This window comes from Chiloscyllium plagiosum, unplaced genomic scaffold (assembly GCF_037043375.1).
Source record: "Chiloscyllium plagiosum isolate Xiang-an unplaced genomic scaffold, Cpla_swu_hap1 HiC_scaffold_14, whole genome shotgun sequence".
Classification (NCBI taxonomy): domain Eukaryota; kingdom Metazoa; phylum Chordata; class Chondrichthyes; order Orectolobiformes; family Hemiscylliidae; genus Chiloscyllium; species Chiloscyllium plagiosum.
This window is the reverse complement of record NW_028270152.1, coordinates 38,540,126-38,563,610: the sequence shown is the minus strand read 5'-3', so window position 1 is coordinate 38,563,610 and position 23,485 is coordinate 38,540,126. Positions and strand designations below refer to the sequence as shown.

Below are 23,485 nucleotides of genomic sequence, written 5' to 3'. Positions count from 1 at the left end.
GGACTTTGTACAGTCACTTGGACCCATACACTTTCACATATACACTATTAAGGAAGATAAAACAGAGTTCAAGATCGGCGGCACGGTGGCACAGTGGTTAGCACTGCTGCCTCACAGCGCCAGAGACCCGGGTTCATTTCCCACCTCGGGCAACTGTCTGTGTGGAGTTTGCACATTCTCCCCGTGTCTGTGTGGGTTCCTCTGGGTGCTCCGGTTTCCTCCCACAGTCCAAAGCTGTGCAGGTTAGGTGAATTGGCCACGCTAAAATTGCCTGTAGTGTTAGGTGAAAGGATAAACGTAGGGGAATGGGTCTGGGTGGGTTGCTCTTCGGAGGGTCGGTGTGGACTTGTTGGGCTGAGGGTCTGTTTCCACACTGTAAGTAATCTAATCTAATCTAATCTAATCCTTGAGGTATCCTTGAACATAACGCTTTGACCTGTGACCACAGTTGGTAAAGGTGTGTATCACAGTTATCTTTTAAAGTTCTTGATTCTCTTAGGCTCATTTCCAATCAGTACTGTCAAACCAGATACCTTGCTTCTTTACCAAGCGAGCCTTCGTAGCCTGTGTTCAGCTCTCCATCATGGATTCCACCTTCTCTCCTCTGCCAAAAGAGAACTCTATGAAATAGTAGCTCAAATATACAGAGTGTACTATAGAATCATAGAATCCCTACAGTTGGAAAACAGACCATTTGGCCCAATAAGTCCATACCAACCATCCGAACAATATCCCACCCAGATCCATTCCCCTACCCCTATTACTCTACATTTCCCCTGACTAATGCACCTAGTCTACCCATCACTTAACACTATTGACAATGTAGCATGGCCACTTCACCTAACCTGCACATCTTTGGACTATGGGAGGAAACTGGAGCACCTGGAGCAATCCCACGCAGACACGTGTTGAATGTGCAAACTCCAAGTCGCCATAGTTGGAATTGAACCTGGGTTTCTGGCGCTGTGAGGCAGCAGTGCTAACCACTGAGACACTGCGCTGCCCATTGTCAGCTGAAGTTACATTTCTTAGGGCTTAATAATTTCAGGGAAGGTTCCATCTCCAACATGTGAAGATTGCTACAGTTGTACAAATAAAATAAGAAATCTACTCCAAGAGATCCTTCTAACTGAGCTAATTGCTCTTGGGAAATGTGTTAATTTCAGCTCAGACTGTCTTTGCTATAATTCACATCAGCTTCATGAAACTTGGCCAACCTATGTGGATCTCTGCAGTTATTTTAAATCAGTGTTTTGGTTCCTTTTTAAAACTACTTCATGGCAGTTTGAGGTATTAAATCTGCTAATACAATTCAAGAACAGTAGTCCATTTTATATGTAATCATGATAATGAAGAGAATCAAACTGCTGAAGTCTGAGATTAAAACAGAATGTGCTGGGGAAACTCAGCGGGTCTGACAGCTTCTGTGGAGAAAGAAATAGAGTTAGTATTTCAAGTTAAGTGTTACTCTTCTTCGAAAAAGACTCATACAGGACTCAAAGCATTAAGTTTGTTTCTTTTTCCATGGATGCTGCCAGATCTTTTGATCTTTTCTCCAGCTGCTTTCTGTTTTTACTTCACATTTCCAGCATCTGCAGTATTTTACTTTTATTTTGCTGAAGACTGACTTCTGTGATATTAGGGACCATAGGAGGAGACCAAAATGAACCATCCACTTGACATTTTTCGCTGAAATTCTTCAGCTTAATGTTTTGCACTGATTTGTTGGGTATTGTATTACTGAGTATGCAATATTTATTTTAAACTGGCTTATTTAAACTGGTTAATGCATCCATGAAAGGAGCAGACAAAGGAATTTAAATGTGTTAAGTAGTTGTATAATCTGAATTGCAGGCTATTATTTTCAATATTTATGCAAGAGACTTGAATTAGGAGTATATTTTTCATTGTGTATAAAATGAACAAGAATCTTTTCTTGAACTGTCATCATTTTAAAAGATGGCTCACTTTTTTTTTAATCTTTTATGCACTGAGAAAAAATATACTTCAAGACTTTTCTTTAGAAATATTGCAGAGTGCAGTAAATACACTTTTTGCAATGATTAACCATTCCTCAGCCATCAATTATGTTTGAAGTGTGCCATTCATGGAAGCCAATGTAATAGCCAAGTTATTGAATGGTACCATTGAACCGAGATTTTTGGGCTCAAGCTCACTCATAGACCTGAGTAAGTAATCTAAGCATCCATTTTAGTACTAAACAATTACTGACGGTGCTTTTGGAAACCCTGCTGTCTTTGCAGTTGGGCACAAATTCCCTCACTGCCCTACCTATCATTTGCTCTTCATGATTCATTGGTAGGACCTTGCTATACTTGCATTGGCTGCTGCATTTTCCTGTTTTAAAATAGTGACTACATTTTAAAGTTACCTATTAGCAATGAAGCACCTTTGGATATAATGAAGCCATGAGAGGCAGTATATCAATTGTACTTTGTTCTTCCTTTCCTTCTTATATAATGATCTGATTTCTTCTATTTTCATAGAAGAAGCGGAAGCAGAGAAAAAGAGATGAAGATTCACTGAGCCTATGCAGCCTTGATGGAAGTGTAAGCAACATTTAAATCATTCTGTAGACTGTGCAAACTTCTGGTTTATAAGCAACCGACCAAACAAAATGGTGAATTATCTTGCCTGTGGGCTACGTGGTATATGTTGTTCTAAAACTGAATGAAACACAGAAGATGAATGATTTGGCAATGCTATTGTGAAGTGTATAATTGTTTCCTTGTTTCAAACCCTTATTTTGGACCTAAAAATGCCAATTACTGGGTAAATATTTGTGGGATTTATTTTAACCAAAGAGTTTTTTTTAAGTGAATTTTTTTATCTTTGTAGGTTCTCCTGACCAGTGGTCCTTGTTTGTTTTCAGAAATTCTTTATAGATTCTCAGTGGAGTTTTCTGGATTTTATTTTCCATTTTGAATGTTAAGTTCTAATTTGTTGCTATTTTATTTCTATTAAAGCAACTTACATGTAATTTTACAAAACAAAGCCTGTGTGTGAGAGGAAAGAGTTTAATATATTGACCTCGATTTTCCGATCACAACAGCAGTTAATGTCCATTTTAAATCAGTTACTGAGTGCATTATGAATTAAAAATGGATCTGTAGCCCTTGTGGGAAAAGTTTGACAAGTGCTAGATTACCTTTGGTGGCAAGTTTGAATTTGGGACCTAGGGAATCATGGAAACAAGTACATGCTTTATTACTGTGTAAGGTGTGTTCATTGTCAATGTCCTCTTCTGCATGTTCCTTTCTTTTGCAAAAGGTTAGATCAATGCTACGCCATGCACTTCTACTGTAAGCAAGAGCTTTTTTTCAAGTAGGTTTCATTGTTTGCCATGGAATGGCACACAGCCCAGTTGCAATCTTTTTCAAAATGATTGGTCACAAATCCATTTAAGAGGTCTTTGTATGTGTCATGGATCTTGCTGGTGTACACCCTCAGAGCCATTATGGTCGAGCCAAGATTGTCTAACTCTTTCATCATTCCAAATGTCATGGACTTTGAAGGGTGACATTCCCTATCGTCACTGAATGAAACTAATAATACCCTCACTTAATTTAGCTCATCAGTCAAGGTAAACTACCAGGTTGTGCCCACTGGTGTGTATTACCAGCTAATTGGAGGCATGGGGGTAAGCTGAAGTCAGTAGATGCCAATGAGTTTTACTCTTGTTCAAAACTGAAGTTTGCAGCTGACAAAGATTCAGAAGTACTCGTCCTGTCATTTATGCAATTCAGGATCATCAATGGCTGACAGAAAATACAGAGTATGTACAAATAAATCTTTTTCAGATTGGCAATATGTAACAAGTGTTCTGTCACAGGGATTAGTGCTGGAACTTCAACTGTTTATAAAATATATTAAAAGTAACTGAGATGAAGGGACTGAGAGTATTCATGCTAAAGTTGCTGATGACACAAAGCTAGTTAGGAAACTGATTTATGAAAAGGACATAAGGAGGCAAGAAAGAGATATAGAGTGGACAAAAGGGTGGTATATGGAGTATAATGTGGGAAAAGGAAGACTGAATAAAATGAGTTGAAGTAGAACATTGATAATGAGTAAATTAATGAAATTAATGAGTGACAAATCTCCAGGACCTAATGTTTTCATCCAAGAGTGTTAAAGGAAGTGGAGGAGCATATTATAGGCACCCTAACAATAATCTTCCAGAGTTCCCTAGACAAAGAAGTTGCGTCTCTTGCTCATATCACTGTACAATTTGAGAAGGACAAAAGAGGAAAACCAGGGAATTACAGGCCTGTTAAGCTAACTTTTGTGGTGAAGAAATTGTTGAAGTCTGTAATCGAGGTTGGGATAACTGAACACCTTGAAACTTAATCAGGGAGAGCCAGCAGGGATTCATGATAGGTAGGTCATGCCTGACAAACCTCATTGAAATTTTTGAAGAGGTGAGTAAGTTAATGGATAGGAAAATGTTTGTGGATGTTGTTAAATTTCAAAAAGCATTTGATAAAATCCCACATGAGAAGCAGTTAATTTGTGTAGAAGCCCCAGAGTTGACAGCAAATTACTGACATGGCTGGGAAGTTAGTTGAGTGGGAGGTGATAGAAAGTAGGGATAATAGGTAGGTACTCATATTGATAGGATGTGGTCAGTGGTGTCCTGGAAGGGTCAATGTTATGGCATCAATTATTCACATTATTTATTAATTACTTCAATAATTACTTAATTACTTAATTACTTCAATAATGACATGTATCGAAATTAAGTGACATTGCAGACAGTGGAGATAATCGCATAAAATTACACAGGGATATTAATAGACTAAGTGAATGGAAAAAACGTGGCAGATGGAGTTCAATGCAAACAACTGTGAGGTTATCCATTTTAAGACTGAAAAACAATAGATCGAGTACTTTCTAGATGTAATGAAGTTAAATAAAGTGGATGTCCAAAGAAACTCGGAGGGTCAGGTGCATAGATGTATATGGTAAAAACAATAACTGCAGATGCTGGAAAACAGAGTCTAGATTAGAGTGGTGCTGGAAAAGCACAGCAGTTCAGGCAGCATCCGAGGAGCAGTAAAATCGACTGTATTCCTGATGAAGGGCTTTTGCCCAAAACATCGATTTTACTGCTCCTCGGATGCTGCCTGAACTGCTGTGCTTTTCCAGCACCACTCTAATCTAGACTCCCGCATAGATCTATATGAACAGGCACAGGAAATAATCAAAAAAATTAATGGGATGCTGATCTTTACATCTCAAGGACTGGAGAGCAAGGATGCAGAAGTAACATAACAAAACCATTGTTAGACCCCACATGGAGTACTGTGAGCAGATCTGGGCACCACACCTAATATCACCCTTGGAGGGAGTACAATGTAAGTTCACAAGAATGATACCTGGATTTAAGAGATTATGAGAAAAGATTATACAAAATAGGCCTGTTTTCTCTAGGATTTAGAAGGTTAATGGATGATCAGATTAAGTATTCAAGATATTAAGGGTCTGTTTCCATGCTGTATAACTCTATGACTCTATATTAACAGAAAACGACAGGGAGGATAAATATAAACTATTTCCATTGGTTGGGGATTCTATAACTAGGAGGCATATTCTAAGAATTGGGGCCAGACCATTCAGGAAATTTGTTAGGAGACACTGCAACACACAAAGGGTGATAGATGGACTGAAAACAAAAATTGCTGGAAATCACAGCAGGTCAGGCAGCATCCGTGGAGAGAGAGAGCAAGCTAACATTTCGATTCTAGATCACTCTTCAGCAAAGCTGGTGTGAAAGGCGGAAGGGACAGCATTTACGCAATAGTGGGATGGGAGGTGGAATTCTGAGGAGAAAGTCTGTTGATAGTTCAGATTAAATGATCAGAATGTGAGAAGGGCAGAACAATGGTGTGTCTAACTGCCAAACTGGAAAGGATAAACAGTTCCACTGGAGTGGGGAGAGAGGAGACAGTGACAGAGAATATAACAAATAAAGCTAAAAGAAAGGGAAGGAATGGGAGTTAGTTCATAATCTGAAGCTAGGAGGAAGTGAGGACTGCAGATGCTGGAGACCAGAGTTGAAAAATGTGATGCTGGAAAAACACAGCAGGCCAGGCAGCATCCGAGGAGCAGGAGAATCGACATTTTGAGCATAAGTCCTTCTTCAGGAACCCGAAACGTCGATTCTCCTGCTCCTCGGATGCTGCCTGGCCTGCTGTGTTTTTCCAGCATCACATTTTTCAACCATAATCTGAAGCTGTTGAACTCAATATTAAGTCCAGGGTGATTGATGGAACTCTTTTCTCTAATCTGCAATAGATGCTGTATCAGTTATTAATCCTGAATCTGAGATAGATATATTTTTGTTAAGTAAAAGGACATGGACCAGAGTAAGCTATGGATTGAGGCCACACATCAGCCATGATCTCCTTGAATGGAGAAATAGGCGGGAGGCTGAATGGCTACTCCTCTTCCTATGGAGTAATAAAAGGAATCTGTAGTGTAAGGTGTGTGATTTATATATGTTTTAATTTCATTTATTTTATAATTGGAGTTGAGCAATTGGTATGTGGGTTTTGGTCTTTCTGAAGGGATTTAATGATTAACATTGTAGATAGTTCTGGGTTTGGAAATTTGTTTACATTGGGGGAGTATTTTATGAGCAAAGAAAGTAAACAGTTGTGCATTAGGCTTTCAGTTTAGAAGGTCAGAGATTGTTCTTTTTCTTTTGATGTGGGTAAATACCCATTTCTTGTAAAGGTGATTCCAGTGAAACAAGTTATACCTTGTGCATATGGAATATCTTTGCTGCTGTCACTAGTAAAGGAGGGAGAATAAGACAGGAAGAGAAATATATCTAGAACTATTAAAAACAGATAGTAAGAGCTTCTGTAGGAAAAGGAAGAGTAAGTTAAGTAAGTTTTTGTCCTCAGACAATTAGTCTAGCAAGTTAATAGTGGAAAATAAGGAAATGACAGATGAATGGAAGAGATACTTTGCATCTCTTCAGGTTAAAAGTTGTTTCAGAAATAATTTTGGAATCAGGAGGTGAAATGGAAGGAGGAACTTAAATTAATTATAGTCATTAAGAAAGTATGACTGGTTCCAAGGTCCTGATGGACTTTATCCTAGCATGTTACTAATGGTGACTGCTGACACTGGAGATGCATTGGTTTCAATTTTCCAATATTCCTTTAGTTCTGTAAAATCCCATCTTTGAAACAAGCTAATGTAACTCACAATTTAAAACAGGAGGAAACCACAGACCATTTAGCAAAACATCAGTCAGAGGAAAAATGATGGAGATGATTATTAAGGAGTCCATGGCAGGGCACTTAGAAAATCTCAATTCAAAGAGGCAGAGGCAGCATGGTTTTGGAAAAGGGAAATCATCATTGACTAACTCATTGGAGTTCTTTGAAGAGGGAACAACCAGCCTGGATAAAGGTGAACTTGTGGATGTGGTGTACTTGAATTTCCAGGGGCATGTATCAATGCACTGACCAATAAGGTTAAAAATCACACAACACCAGGCTATAGTCCAACAGGTTTATTTATAAGTATTAGCCTTCAATTTAGAAGTACAGATATAGTTATTATGTTTGCAGATGACACCAAAATTGGAGATGGAGTGGACAGCGAAGAAAGTTACCTTGGATTACAATGCGATTTTGATCAGATGGGCCAATGGGGTGAAGAATGGCAGATGGAATTTAATTTAGATAAATGTGAGGTGCTGCATTTTGGGAAAGCAAATCTTAGCAGGACTTATATATTTAATGGTAAGGTCCTAGGGAGTGTTGCTGAACAAAGAGACCTTAGAGTGCAGGTTCATAGCTCCTTGAAAGTGGAGTTGCAAGTAGATAAGATAATGGAGAAGGTGTTTGGTGTGCTTCCCTGAATTGGTCAGAGTATTGAGTACAGGAGTTGAGAGGTCATGTTGCGGCTGTACAGGACATTGGTTAGACCACTTTTTGAATATTGCATACAGTTCTGGTCTCCTTCCTATCAGACAGATGTTGTGATACTTGAAAAGGTTCAGAAAAGATTTACAAGCATGTTGCCAGGGTTGGAGGATTGATCTATAGGGAGAGGCTGAACAGGCTGGGGCTGTTTTCCTTGGAGCTTTAGAGGCTGAGGGGTGACCTTATAGAGGTTTATAAAATCATGGATAGGGTAAATAGATGAGGTCCCTCCCCTGCGATGGGGGAGTCCAGAACTAGAGGATATAGATTTAGGATGAGAGGGGAAAATTATAAAAGAGACCAAAGGGGCAATCTTTTCACAGAGTGGGTGGTCCTGTGTGGAATGGGCTGCCAGAGGAAGTGGTGGAGGATAGTACAGTTGCAACATTTAAAAGGCATCTGGATGGTATATGAATATGAAAGGTTTGGAGGGATATGGGCCAGGTGCTGGCAGGTGGGACTAGATTGCGATGGGATATCCAGGTCGGCATGGACGTGTTGGACTGAAGGGTCTGTTTCTGTGCTATACATCCCTATGACTCTATTTAAATGGAGCGTAGTTGTATAATTCTGGGATGCAGAAGGATCTGGGTGAAACATAAAAGACTACTGGTTGTTAGGTCACATTATGATTTCACAAACCTTTACTAGCAAATTGTTTGCTCAATTTCTAAGCTGCTCAAAGCAAAACAAAGCTGAAAGACGAGTTTGGCATGTGTCATGGGTAAGATGACATGTAGTCCCATTGTACCACCGATATGACATTGCAAAACATCTGCCTCATCGGTCATTGTAAAAGCCTCACTTCAATAGTTTCCTCATTTCCCCTTCCCCCACCTCACCCCAGTTCCAAACTTCCAGCATTGTCCCCATGACTTGTCCTACCTGCCTATCTTCTTTTCCACTTATCCATTCCACCCTCCTCCCTGACCTATCACCTTCATCCCCTCCCCCACTCTATGCTACTTTCTCCCCACCCCCACCCTCCTCTAGCTTATCTCTCCACGCTTCAGCTCTCTGCCTTTATTCCTGATGAAGGGCTTTTGCCCGAAACGTCGATTTCGAAGCTCCTTGGATGCTGCCTGAACTGCTGTGCTCTTCCAGCACCACTAATCCAAAATCTGGTTTCCAGCATCTGCAGTCATTGTTTTTACTTAGCTATGTATGAACGCTTAGATTTCTATCATGTTAAAAACCTTTGTGGCTGAAATTTAATTGGGAAAATTTATCTTGGATGACAACGTAAATGTCACAATTTAGAATTTCCCAGTGGTGTGGGTGAAATGTTTCACCTTCATTAAAGCAACAGACCACTGAGCTATGGGGGATTAATCAAGCTTAAATTTTACTTTCTTTAACCAGTAACCACCCACCTCTTCTTAATCTTGTGAAATCTATTCACAAGTGACAAACACCCTTTTGATCCGTACTGGCTGTTAACTTTATACTCCTATTTGGCGCCATAATTTATGTTGATGTTGTGTATGATTCCCATGAATGCTCATTTAGCATTTTCTGCAATTTGAGAATGTAATTTGCCTATGATTATCAATACTCTGAAGAAATGATTAAGAGTCAGAGCAGCGGTTGCAAAAGTTGCCTCACTCAATGTGAAAACTGATCAGGTAAACCATTCCTGTATAATATTTCAAAATAAGCACACTTTGAGGGAGGTCAACTTCAATCAATAGCAAATGTTTGAGAGAATCAACAGGTAAAATCTGTTTGGGACGTACACTTCACTCCTTCAGGTTTTAAACTCTCAGGTAATTTTATTAACTTGATTGTCTAAAATTCTAAAAAAGCGTTTTATAATGCAATGAATGGTAAGGAAATTGAGTCAATCACAAGTAGTTAATGATGATGCATCTCTGGTTCTCCTTGGCTAACTTCTCAAAATATATTAATCAGCTGAAGCTATTCAAACATCTTTCTGCACAAATTTATTATCAGTCACTTCAGCTGAAGCCACCTTGTCTGGAAAGCAGGAAACCAGAAAAGCTGAAATGATGTTATGTGTAAAGTCCTGCAAGAACAATTGTTGATTTCAAAACAGCTTAAATGACTTGTATATTTAGTTGTTAAATGAGCGTTAGTTAGAATCATGGCGCTATGCAAAATAAGGGACAAAGTGCATTTTGTCTTTTTCTTTCATATTTCACATGTATATTTGTATATTTCACATGTATCAAGCTCCTTCTCTGTAATCCAGTTTCATTTGAGATTTTGGTATTCCCTTTACAAACTATACTGGACTAGGGGAGGGGGACCTAACACCACACACTTCTACAGTGACTTCATGATTTGGGAACACTTGTTTCAACACCAAAGAGAAATCCTGTAATCACGCATGCATTGTGGTATTTCTTGCTAGTGAGGTACAGGACATGATCAGAGGACAGAAAGCATGGTAAGCACAGGCTCAGTACGGTTATTAATCATGTGGAGAAAAGGGTTGCATTTCTAGACCTGGCCTTATTTTTGAATTGATCTGACTGTGTTTTTAGCTTACTGACAGAATTTTCACATCTTGGAATAGTCTGTAGGGTTTTGGTAGCAGGGAAACGACAGTAAGACAAGTACTAAAAGATTTTATTTTATAGAACCGCCAGGATAAATAGAGTAATTTTGGAATTTTGGCTGCTTTTTTTAATCAGAAAGCCTTGATGTCAAGAACCAGGATCACATATTCCTGACCCTATGGCTGGTCTTTTATTTCCTGCTAATTTTCAGCATAACTGTATCTACACACCGTTCCATAAAATAGTTATAAACAGAATCATAAAATCTTACTGCAAAGACAGTAGATATCTACCCCATCACGCCCATGTCAGCTATTTCAAAGAAGTATCTGACTAGTGCCATTGTGTTACTCTTTCAAAGTTTTATTTTCATGTATTTACTCATCTCCCTCTTGATGCTATTATTCAGTTTGCTTTTGCCACCTTTTTGGGCAATGCTTTCCAAATCATTAGAACTCACTACACAACAACAAAAAAGATCTTCATCTCCCTCTGTGATTTTTTGCGAGAGTACATATACTAACAGAGTTTTAATTTTGATAGCTCAAAGTTAAATTTTGTCAGTTCATTCACTGAATTTGTCTTTACAATAATCATAATTACCCTCAAGATTCTAATAAAGTGACAAAGGACATTAGTGGGAATGGTATATTTAGTAATAAGTGAACGAACTAAAACTTAGCCAGATTGATTTGCTGTTAGAGCAAATTAATTTCTCTATCTTCGTCCTAGTTCTCCTTTTCTCCATAAGCTACACCTTGACTATGGTTTAACCGATAGGCATGCGTTCTGCCTCTCAGATTTTATCTCCTTGTGACTTTATCAGGAACAACCAATATGAACTGCTTAACATCAGTATGCGCATGAAAATTATCTTATCTTCCATTAATCCTCTTTTGAATGAGCCACCATTTTGTTCAGTCAGCTATTGGAAATACCTCTGCTACAAGTAGCCAATCATATCCTCTCTGTAACAATTGAGGTGAAATGAGTCACTTATAGCAAGTGGGTATTCAATCCTATGCCAAGATCATGCATTGCTTTCTCTGGTGTAATTTGACCCTTCATCAGCTAACTTTGCTTCTTTGATTTTTTTTTAATGTAAAATATATTTGAAAATAATTTTTCCAATGTGACTTCATACGGTGGGTTTTTAGCAGCAGGATTGATTTGCCCAAATTAAAAGGTAAGTGTTTCACTTTGCCAAGGAGTTAGCTTTTCAGTTGTAAGTCAGCTTAATTAAGATGTTGTGATGAAGAGTAAGCAAGCTACAGATTGTGCAAATTCCATAGATAACCAAGGAAGGGTTTGGTTGTGATTTGCCTGTCTTTTAATGCCGGACTATTTTCCAAGTGCTTCTGATGCAGCTGCCATATGTTACTGCCTTGTACACCTGTACAATCCCCATCAGCACAAGTTTGACATGTGGAAGGTGCACCAGTATTTCCTCCAAGCAGCAAGTGACTGGGTCCATTGTAAAAATCATAAGATATAGTAGCAGAAGTAGGTCATTCACTCCATTAAATTGGCTCTGCCATTCAATGAGATCATCCACATCTACCTGTCAAATCCCCTAAGAATTTTCTATATCTCAATTAGGTCACCCCTTATTCTTCTAAACGCTAAAGAGTACAGACCCAACCTACTCAACTTCTCCTCCCTAAGACAGTCCCTCTATACCTGCTACCAGCCTAGTGAACCTTTTCTGGACTTCCTTTAATGCTGATATATCTTTACTGCCAATTTATTGCCAATCTCAAGTTGCCCTTGAGAAGATGGTGGTACGCCATCTTGTTGAACTGCTGTAGTCCACCTGCTGTGGGTTGACTCTCAGTGCCATTGGGGAGAGAATTCCCGGAATTTGACCCGTGAGGTCTTATCTTAGACTAATGTATCAAATACCTTCTGAAAATATAAGCATGTTACATCCACTGCTTCCCCTTTATCTATACTGCTTTTACCTCTTCAAAGGATTCTAGAAAATTCTAGAAAATGATTTTCCCTTCATGAAGCTCCTGCATGATCATGTTATGTGTTTCTAAAGGCTCTGCTATTGCATCCCTTACTCTCATGAAACTTGACAGGACAAATGCAGAGAACTTGTTTCCCCTGTGCGATAGCCTAGGAACAGAGGGCATAGTTTCAGAATAAGGGGTTGCATATTTAAATTAGAGATGAGGAGGAATTCTTTCTTTCAGAAGTTTGTGAATCTGTGGAATTCTTTACCGCAAAGGGCTGTTGAGGCTGGGCCATTAAGTGTACTCAATGCCAAGATAAGACAGAGTGTTAATCAATAAGGGAATAAAGGTTTCAGGGGATGACAGAAAAGTGGAATTGAGAGTTATCAGATCATCAATGATCTCATCGAATGGCAGAACAGACTCAGTAGGCTGAATGGCCTGCTTCTGCTCCTGTGTCATAGGGTCTTATTAAATGTAGCCTTAACAACAATACTCACACTTTAAAAACAAGTAAAGAAAAATGTCCTTAACGGATGATATAATAACAGTGCCATGATTTAACTGGTAATAGTGCACCATTTATGCCCCACAGTTCCACAAGCCATCAAAGAATGTATAAAAATTCCAATGTGACCACCAAAACTCAACTTTCCTAACTGTTACTCAGAACAAGAGGAAACTATACCAGGTTTTGTTTAGTAACAGTACAAGTAACCTTTAGTACCGCACTTAACTTTAACAAGACCATTGAAAAAGAAAAGATATCTAATTTTATGTAATTTAACTTTGTAATCTTTCAAACACTTTCAAACATAACTAATACAAACAAAAGACAAATGGCTTGACACATATTCATGGGTGGTGAAGAATATTGACTGGATAAATATAATTATGAAGTCCAGACCACAAGGCGGAAGAGATTTTTTTCTCTCACAGACCTTTTGCGAGTGTGAAATACTGTTGTCAGTACAGCGATGACTGTCCTCTCATTCAGTGCTTCAACAGGTAAACTCAGATCTGTTCTTTTGTGAATTCTTTCAACATTCTGGAGTTTTTGACTCCCCCCCCCCCCCCCCCCAGCTGCCCACATTAAAAAAGAGAATGTGGATGCTGTCTGCAAACTGGATGTTTTCATTCTCCAGTCCTCTTGGCACTTACACTTTTTAACATTCTATAGCTCAACCAGTTAGAGAATTGTTGCCAGGCAGAATTTCCTGAGCTCTAACAATTTTTTTTGTAAATATTTTTATTGAGAAAAAAATATTGAATTTTTTACAAAATTATAAACTTACTACAAAATAATATAACAATCTGATATTATAACAACTATAACAGTAAACAAACTGCTACTATACTCCACAAACAATTTTTAAGGAAGAAAAAAGAAAATAAGAAAACCCTACACAAACTACCATTTAATAACTAAATTAGACAAAAATCTAAACTAAATTGATTTGAACCAAGGCAAATTAAATTAAGTTACAACACACAGCACAATCCTACCAAAGCTCCCTATCACTGGGACCATCAGTTGGCAACCCCGTATTTATTCGGAATTCCTCCTCCCAGGGGACCCTGACCTGCCAGACACAGTCCTCATGGCTACACAAAGGCCCTGACCAATATCGCCGACAAGCCTGCGTATAGTTCAAAATGGGCCGCCGTGTCCTATAAAAGAGTTTCATTTTCTTGTGCACCATATTCATGAGGACGCCCAAGGAGATGTGCTCCATAACTAACCTACGCCACCCTGAGAGTCCTGGGGGCTTCTCCAACACCTGGCTCATCAGAATATTCTTCCTGGCACAAAATGAAAGAATATTAAACAGTTTCTTCCCATGCACGTCCAAAGAGGGGAGATTCGGCAGACCCAAGAGGAGGGACACCGGATCTACCTTGACCTTGGTTCCCAAGGTCCCTTCCAAGACACTCACTATAGTACCCCAAAACCTACAAAGGTTGTGGCATGACCACAAGCAATGAGTAAGAGTACCAATATCCGTTTATATTTGGGGCACACTAGGGACACTCCTGTCTTAAATTTCGCAAGCCACTCCGGTGCCAAATAAGCCCTGTGGAGTACATTCAGTTGCATAGCCTGCATCCTATTGCAGATCAAAATGTTCCTTGTGTCCTCCCAAATACTCTCCCATGCCTCTGACGAAATCTCCACCCACAATTCCTCAGTCCAGATCCCGCACAACCGCTCAACGGCCTTTGAAACATTACCTCCGAATAAATGATAGAGGGTGCTGACCGAGGGAGTACCTGTGGAAGTACTCGCCTCTCCACATCAGACTTATAGAGACTAACCATTAATGTAGTGGTTTTCTGTATAAAGTCCCTAATCTGAAAACAATGAAAGAGGTCCTTCCTAGATCATTCATATTTCTGTCTCAACTGCTCAAAAGACATCAAGACCTCCCCCTCAAATAAATCTCCCAGACAGGAAACTCCTCTAGATTCCAAGAGTCTAAAGCCAGAATCCATCGATCAAGCTGGAATCCTGGCATTCCTACTATAGGAGTAAAAGGGGAAGTTTGTCATGGATTGTCCTCACTTTGTCACATCGTTCTCCATGCTTTAACCGTGTTAAGGACAATTGGATTTCTGCAGTGCTCCATAACAATCCTCATCTTATCCATAAACACCAAATTAATGAGGGGGCATTTCGCCTGGCTGACCTCAATGTCCAGCCAAATTGACCGTGAGTCTGGCAAGCCCAATGAGCCACACAGGACAATAGGGAATTTCATTTATATTTTGTAAAATCTGGAAAGTTTGCATTCACCTTTCTTCGCCACCCCCCCCATCCCCTGCGGAAGCTACAATTTGGCGAGCTTAATAAGAGGCCACCAATGACACCAGATAAAAGATCCCAGCCAACTGCTAAGCCTCTGTAGCACTTGCCTAGGCAGCATTAAAGGAGCATTCACATGGGATATAATAAATGGGGAAGAGCATTCATTTTGACAAGAGGTATTCTACCCAACCAGGATATCAGAAGATCCTCCCAGCACTGAAGGTCCTGTCTTAACTTCTTCAGCAACTGCACAAAATTAGCCTTATATAATTGATCAAAGGCATGGGTGATAACAATGCCTAAGTACAGGAAACCTCCCTGTGACTACGCTCTATTGAGTCTTAGTGCCACTTGGTCTCAGCTTCTCTGTTTCTTTTCTTCCCGAAAGCAACGTTGGATGGCACAGCTTAATAATGTGCAACACTTGCATTTTTAAACTTGTAAAAATTCCTTTTTTTAATTAAAGCAGTTCTTCCAAATTAATTCAATCAATTGGTCTGGTGTGTGTGTCAAAAGTCATGACTCCCAGAATCCTTTCTTACAAACTTTGTTATGAATAGTCTGGGGCTGTTTTCCGTGGAGCATTGGAGACTGAAGGGTAATCTTATACAGGTGTATAAAATTGTGAGGAACAGGGATCTGATAAATAGACAAGATCTTTTCCCTGAGGTGGGGGAGTCCAGAATAGAGGGCATAGGTTTAGGGTGAGGGATTTAAAAGGGATCTAAAGGGCAATTTTTCACCCAGAAGCTGGTGTGTGTATGAAATGAGCTGCCAAAGGAAGTTGTGGAGGCTGGTACAATTCCAATATTTAAAAGGCATCTGGATGTCTAAATGAATAGGAAGGGTTTGGAGGGATATGGGCCAAGTGTTGGCAAATGGATCTAGATTAATTTAGGATATTTGGTCATCATGGATGAATTGGACTAAAGGGTCTGTTCGTGTGCTATACCTCTCAATGACTCAATGATTCTATAAGTAACCACTGAACCTCTGTCTTTAAGAACATGTTTATTCAGAAGAATAGAATCAAATTGATTTCTGCTCTGCTCTGCTTAAAGAGTTAGTAAGCAGGATATAACTCACTTAGAGGTTATATTATTTAGTAGACAGCTCTAGATCTTTTGCACCATCTTACACTATATATTTATAATCTAGTGTATTTGTATTTGTGTAGCACTGGCACCACAATCCAGCAGTGATGCCACTCCCTCTCTACCTGCACCCAGCTCATTTCAATTGTGCTTCTCCAGCTCTGGCCATGCTTTGTTTGCCTTGTTCCTGCTTCTCCATCAGTCTCTATGACCTGCCACCATTACCATGTACCTTCTTGCTGCTCTTCCAATCACAGGTAGATTCAGTCCTGTGTTTGCTGCTGATAGATCCAGTACTGAACCTATTAGCAAAAATCACAGGAGCGAAGCAACCTTTGATTGAAGGAGCTAGACCTCAGTAATTGTGTCCACGCACCATAAGGCAACCTGTTCTTGAATGTTCCTGTGTGTTTTGAGGTGAATTAGCCCACATGTGTATTATTAAATGCTGTTGCATGGACAATGAGCCTGCGTCCTGTACAGCCTGGAGTCCTGCAATTAGCAACATTTGCACCTGCATCACCAGGGCCTTGGCGCAGTGTGATGAGTAATCTTTGTGCTAAATTTTAATGGAGGTGTTAAGAAGAGCAGGGATGGTTGTGAGGGACTTTTCATCTGCCTCTTACCATTGCCCTGTTCTACCACAGTAGGAAAACTGGAGATCAGCCAAAAAACTGATGATAAACACATCCTGCAGGCACGCCACTCTGCAATGAGGCTAAAATAATGCAGAGAAGATCTCACCCTCCGAAGCTGGAAGTCAATCTGATTGATTGGCAACACTAAGAGCTCTCCAGTAGAAAGATCCCAGACCCAGATCAGTCGGACTTATTGGATGAAGCATGTTCATGCAGCTTAAGAAATCGGGATAAAGGTGTATGGTGGGAAAGAATTTCAAGTCCAGCTGGGTAGGAAGGGCGGTGTATTATATTCTCAGGGTTACCCTGAAACACAAAGGGCACACCCTTCCAAACATCGCACATCACTTTCTACTTGAACAGAAACAGAAAGTTTATCCACTCCAGCTTGACTGAGACAAACAGCATCGAAACAAGTCTTTTGGCCCACCATGTCTTTGCCAATAATTATATGTACAAAAATATCCTTAAGACAATTGCTACATCTTTGAAGAAATAGAACTGGATCTTACATGCTTCCACTTCTAGTGTGAGAGCATGTGAAGAGAAATTTTAGAGAAAGGCATGTAGAACAAGGTTTAAATGAGAATATAGATAACATGGTCAGTAAGTTTATGGATGACACCAAAATTGGTGGTATAGTGGACAGTGAAGAAGATTATCTAAGATCACAGAAAGATCTTGCTCAATAGGGTCAATGGGCTGAGGAATGGCAGATGGCGTTTAATATGGACAACTGCAAGGTATTGCATTTTGGTAAAATAAACAAAGTAGCAACTTATACAATTAAAAGTAGGACCTCAAGTGGTGTTGTAGAACAGAAAGAAATTGGGGTTCCAATACATTATTCTTTGAGGTTTGTATCACATGTGGGCAGGATGGTTAAGGTTGGCTTGCCTTCATTACTCAGACCTTTGAGTACAGGAGCTGGGATGTCATGTTGAGGTTCTACAGGCATCGGTGAGGCCACTTCTAGAGTACTGTGTGCGGTTCTGGTTGCCCTGTTGTAGGGAGGATATTATTAAATGGAGAGAATTCAGAAAAGACTTACTAGGATTTTGCTAGGAATGGAGCGTTTGAATTATATGGAGCTGCTGGATAGGCTGGAAGTTCTTTCACTGGAGTGTAGAAGAGGGAGTGTAAGAGATCTTGTAGAGGTTTATAAAATCATGAGGGGTATAGATAAGATGAAAGGCAGGTGTCTTTTCCCAAGGGTGGGGGATTTCAAGACTAGGAGGCATATTTTTAAGATGAGAGGAGAAAGATTTAAAAAGGACATGAGGGGCAACAATTTTACAAAGAGAGTAGTTTGTGTGTGAAATGAACCTCCAGCGGAAGTGGTGAGTGCCAATTCATTTACAATGTTTTAAAAGACAAATACAAGAATAAGAAAGGTTTGGAGGGATATGGACCAAGTGCAGGCAAGTGGGACTAACTTAGTTTATAGCCTAGTTGGACCAAAGGGTCTGTTTCCGTGCTGAATGACTCTGTGCCTGTATAAGCTGAGGGGCTTGCTCATCATCTCGCCATTCAATCCTACGTTAGTCCTACAATATGAAATTGGCAGCCATCAATCATTTAAGGGCCCAATTGAGTTGGGTTTGTTTTCCCTGGAGCATAGGAGGCTGACACTAAACTATAGAGATTCTATTTACCTGCTCTTAGTCCAGAGCCTACAATGCCCTGGCATTTTAAGTACTAATCAAGATACGTCTTAAATATTGTAAGAGCACCTGCCCCCACCACCAACTCAGGCAGTGCATTCCATACTTCTATTCCACTCTGGGTGGAAATATTTTTCCCAAACTACTTACTTCTCATATTTGATCTTAAGACACATCTGCCACTGGGAAAAGTTTCTCACAATCTACGTACTTAATGGTGACTGTACTGTCAGCAACAGACAGTTAAAAGAGGGATTATTTTAGGTTTAATTCAGTTTTTTAATAGCTAAGACACAGAATTGGAAATCTCATTACTTTGTAAAGTTATTAATTCTATGAATTTAAAAACAAACCTTGCAACTTGATTCTGTATTTTGACTAAGAATCTACGAGTGAATATCTTAAAACAGAGCTGATCATGCACAACATGTGAAGCTGATGTTTTGTTGTGTCTTTTTTCATGCAGTCTTGCTTTGTGACTACAGAAATCTTGCTTTTAGCACTATTGGACGATTGATAATAAAATCCAAACTCAAAACACTAATCAGCTTAGGGTGTATTTATATTAATAAGAACATGGTTTTAAATTTTAAATATGTGACTTCCGAGATGTTTCATGATGTGCCCTTTTCCACCCACAAATTCAAATAAATGGACTGCTGTCCAGTTGAAACTTCATTTAATCATGACATTAAATTAAAGTCTCAACATTATCTAATTATAATTGAAATGACTGACTTGGATAACTATATTTCTGGAACAAAGTATCAATACTAACCCTTTCAAGGTATCAACCTAGCTTTAGGCTTATGCGTATAACCCTCTACATAATGTTAGCCATGCTTTTACCAAGTTATTTTTGATCAAAAACAAACTGACAGTGTCAAGACTGAAAATAAACTTGCTGCAAATTTACTAAATATTAGTAAAATTATAGACTACATTAAGTGTAAGCTACCAGCCTAGTAAAGTCTATCCTGTAACAGAATGTTATCCTATAACACATAATTCTGAGATCCCTTGAGGGAATTTCATTGCATTTTCAACATGCTCAACATAACCAATCTCTAACTGTTTGAATGCATTGTGTGATGGTTCCCCTCACAACACCATCAGTTTATGCCTCTGACAATTACTAAGTTAAATTTCTTTGTGTAGGTACTTTCAGGTCACTAGTTTCTATTACATCAGACTTTATTTGCCAATGTTTTGCAGTATTGATGTGTAAGAGAAATTGTGATAATGTGTGAAATAACGCCCTGTCAAGTTTCTGTCTCTTAACTTGAAATGAGCCGGTAGCATATTTAAGACACAGCTAAGTATTAGTTGTTTTGGAAAGCATTCTATCATATTAAGAACGATAAGAGCTTCAAGGGGTTTTACCATTGATAGGGTGAGACCTTGTGTCTGTTTCAGAAGCAACTTGAAATGTTTCAAAAGCCATCTTTGAGTGCAACAGTTGTTTTAACTTTGACTTTTAAATTAATTTGACTCTTGAGTGATTTCAATAAAAAATAATTAAAGATTAAGCCCAGAAATTATGCATTATTACTAATCCAATTTCAATGTGTAATGGGGTCAAGAAATTATTTTGGAAGGTAAATGAAATGGAAACCATTTCCATTGGCCATTCATACTATTATTTATCCCTCTAAATTCCATCGTACTTTTACAGCTCTTCAAGCAATCTCTTCACTGAGTTACTAACATATAATGTTGAGGGCCAATGGAAATTTGTTTACATTTCATTTATCTGTTATATATTTCTCTCTGCATACTCAAGGTAAATTGGACAGTGAATTATAAGGTGCTAGCAGCAATATTTTCTCTAAGCTGCAAGGCCACAGCCACCGAAAAGTTATCTGCAGGTTGCAAAAGATCAAACCCTCTAAGTTCCTGTTTGGGTGTAAAATTAAAGCTGACACATGATAAAAATAATTGCTTTCACAAACCAGAAAACAATTAGCTGGTATGTTGGCTACCAAGATCAGCAAAGATGGGAGTCACTAAAGAACTTTGAGTCTGAACTTTGTGAAGAATTCAAAAATAATTTTCTGCAACTAAAAGTGACATTTTGCAGCAATTTTAATTTATTTGCTTCCACCACTACAGACCTGGATTCACTTCTGAAAAGGGGGTCCACCAGAGATTTGACAACTTCCCCTCAAGTGTAGGTATGGTATTCCAATGGGTATATGTTAGTGTCTCATTATCATGGAGAAGGGCATTAGAAGACAGAGCAATGGAAAGACAGATAGCATTGAGGACCTCAAAGATATTTTCCCTATGGAAATAATTGACAACTCAGCTAATATGAAGATTTTGTTGAGAAGATTTTCTAATTTATTCTTACAATCTGCAGTGGTGGACTTCTTATTTCTTTATTTTTCTAATTATTTTTCTGAAGAATTTGTATCAAGGAATCAGTACCTTGGTACCTAAGATGATTCTGTAAGTGGCGACTTGTAAACTTTTCACGGTACTCACCTGAATATATTTGACACTAAAACTAATTCAGTTTAATTCAAGATATAAATAGGAAAAGTGGACCTCTCCAAAGAGGCATTAAAAGTAGCTCTGCCATTTACTGCCTGTAGATGTGAAACTATGGTCATCTCTCATCTCTGTCTAGATTCTAAAAGTGACAACAAAACTGAATTTATGCAAGGGCATGACAGGCAAAGGGGACTTATATCAGTCATGGCGCAATACAGGCATGGATTCATCAAGTGACAGGTGGATTTTACTGGAGAGTTGATGAAATCATCATCTTGGGCATTACCGAAAGCAAGATGAGTCATGTGCTTGTTAGCTTTTCAAAGATCCAGATGGAACCCATGTTGCTTTGTGCACTTCAACAGAAATTCCACTTAATGACCCCATCAGAAAGAGTTTCCGCTCATAGAGTCAAAGTGATAGAGCTGTACAGCACGGAAACAGATCCTTCGGTCAAACCCATCCATGCCAACCAGATATCCCAAACCAATCTAGTCCCACCTGCCAGCACCCGGCCCATATCCCTCCAAACCCTTCCTATTCATATACCCATCAAGATGCCTCTTAAATGTTGCAATTGTACCAGCCTCCACCACATCCTCTGGTAGCTCATTCCATACATGTACCACCCTATGCATGAAAAAGTTGCCCCTTAGGTCTATTTTATATCTTTCCCCTTTCACCCTGAACCTATGCCCTCTCTTTCTGGACCCCCTGACCCCAGGGAAAAGACTTCGTCTACCTATCCTATCCGTGCCCCTCATAATTTTGTAAACCTCTATAAGGTCACCCCTCAACCTCCGATGCTCCAGGGAAAACCGCCCCAGCCTGTTCAGCCTCTCTCTCTATAGCTCAAATCCTCCAACCCTGGCAACATCCTTGTAAATCTTTTCTAAACCCTTTCAAGTTTCACAACATCTTTCCGATAGGAAGGAGGTCAGAATTACACGCCATATTCCTGTACAGCCACAACATGACCTCCCAATACCTGTAATCAATATTCTGACCAATAAAGGAAAGCATACCAAACGCCTTCTTCACTATCCTATCTACCTTCTTCACTATCCTATCTACCTGCAACTCCACCTTCAAGGAGCTATGAACCTGCACTCCAAGGTCTCTTTGTTCAGCAACACTCCCTGGACCTTACCATTAAGTGTATAAGTCCTGCTAAGATTTGCTTTCCCAAAATGCAGCACCTTGCATTTATCTGAATTAAACTCCATCTGCCACTTCTCAGCCCATTTGGTCAAGATCCTGTTGTAATCTGAGGTAACCCTCTTCACTGTCCACTACACCTCCAATTTTGGTGTCAGCTGCAAACCTACTAACTGTACCTCTTATGCTCGCATCCAAATCATTTATGTAAATGACAAAACATAGAGGGCCCAGCACCGATCCTTGTGGCACTCCACTGGTCACAGGCCTCCAGTCTGAAAAACAACTCTCTACCACCAGCCTCTAACTTCTACTTTTGAGCCAGTTCTGTATCCAAATGGCTAGTTCTCCCTGTATTCCATGAGATCTAACCTTGCTAATCAGTCTCCCGTGGGGAACCTTGTCGAACGCCTTACTGAAATCCATATAGATCACATCTACTGCTCTGCCCTCAGCAACCCTCTTTGTTACTTCCTCAAAAAACTCAATCAAGTTTGTGAGACATGATTTCCCACGCACAAAGCCATTTTGACTATCCCTAATCAGTCCTTGCCTTTCCAAATACATGTACATCCTGTTGGATTCCCTCCAACAACTTGCCCACCACCGACGTCATGCTCACTGGTCTATAGTTCCCTGGCTTGTCCTTACCACCTTCTTAAACAGTGGCACCACGTTAGACAACCTCAAGACTTCTGGCACCTCACCTGTGACTATCGATGATACAAATATCTCAGCAAGAGGCCCAGCAATCCCTTCTCTAGCTTCCCACAGAGTTCTAGGGTACACCTAATCATGTCCTGGGGATTTATCCACCTTTATGCATTACAAGACATCTATCACTTCCTCCTTTGTAATCTGGACATTTTGCAAGATGTCAACATCTATTTCCCTACAGTCTATATCTTCCATATCCTTTTCCACAGTAAATACTGATGCAAAATACTCGTTTAATATCTCCCCCGTTTTCTGCGGCTCCACGCAAAGGCCGCCTTGCTGATCTTTGAGAGGCCCTATTCTCTCCCTAGTTACCTTTTTGTTCTTAATGTATTTGTAAAAATCCTTTGGATTCTCCTTAATTCTATTTGTCAAAGCTATCTCATGTCCCCTTTTTGCCCTCCTGATTTCCCTCTTAAGTATACTCCTACTTCCTTTATACTCTTCTAAGGATTCACTCGATCTATC

The 23,485-nt window shown here is 39.5% G+C and overlaps 1 protein-coding gene across 5 annotated transcripts in view; it reads left to right on the top strand.

Moving 5' to 3' along the window:
• The window catches only part of arhgef3 (Rho guanine nucleotide exchange factor 3), a 334,927-nt gene that overhangs the window by 187,941 nt on the left and 123,501 nt on the right, over positions 1-23,485 (top strand). For 3 of the 5 annotated variants that reach the window (XM_043708105.2, XM_087994321.1, XM_043708108.2), the window contains one exon: positions 2,508-2,570. In XM_043708105.2, coding sequence (XP_043564040.2) covers positions 2,508-2,570 — 63 coding nt within the window. The remainder of the gene's footprint in view (positions 1-2,507; positions 2,571-23,485) is intronic. The other 2 variants (XM_087994320.1, XM_043708109.2) reach the window with 1 other exon arrangement.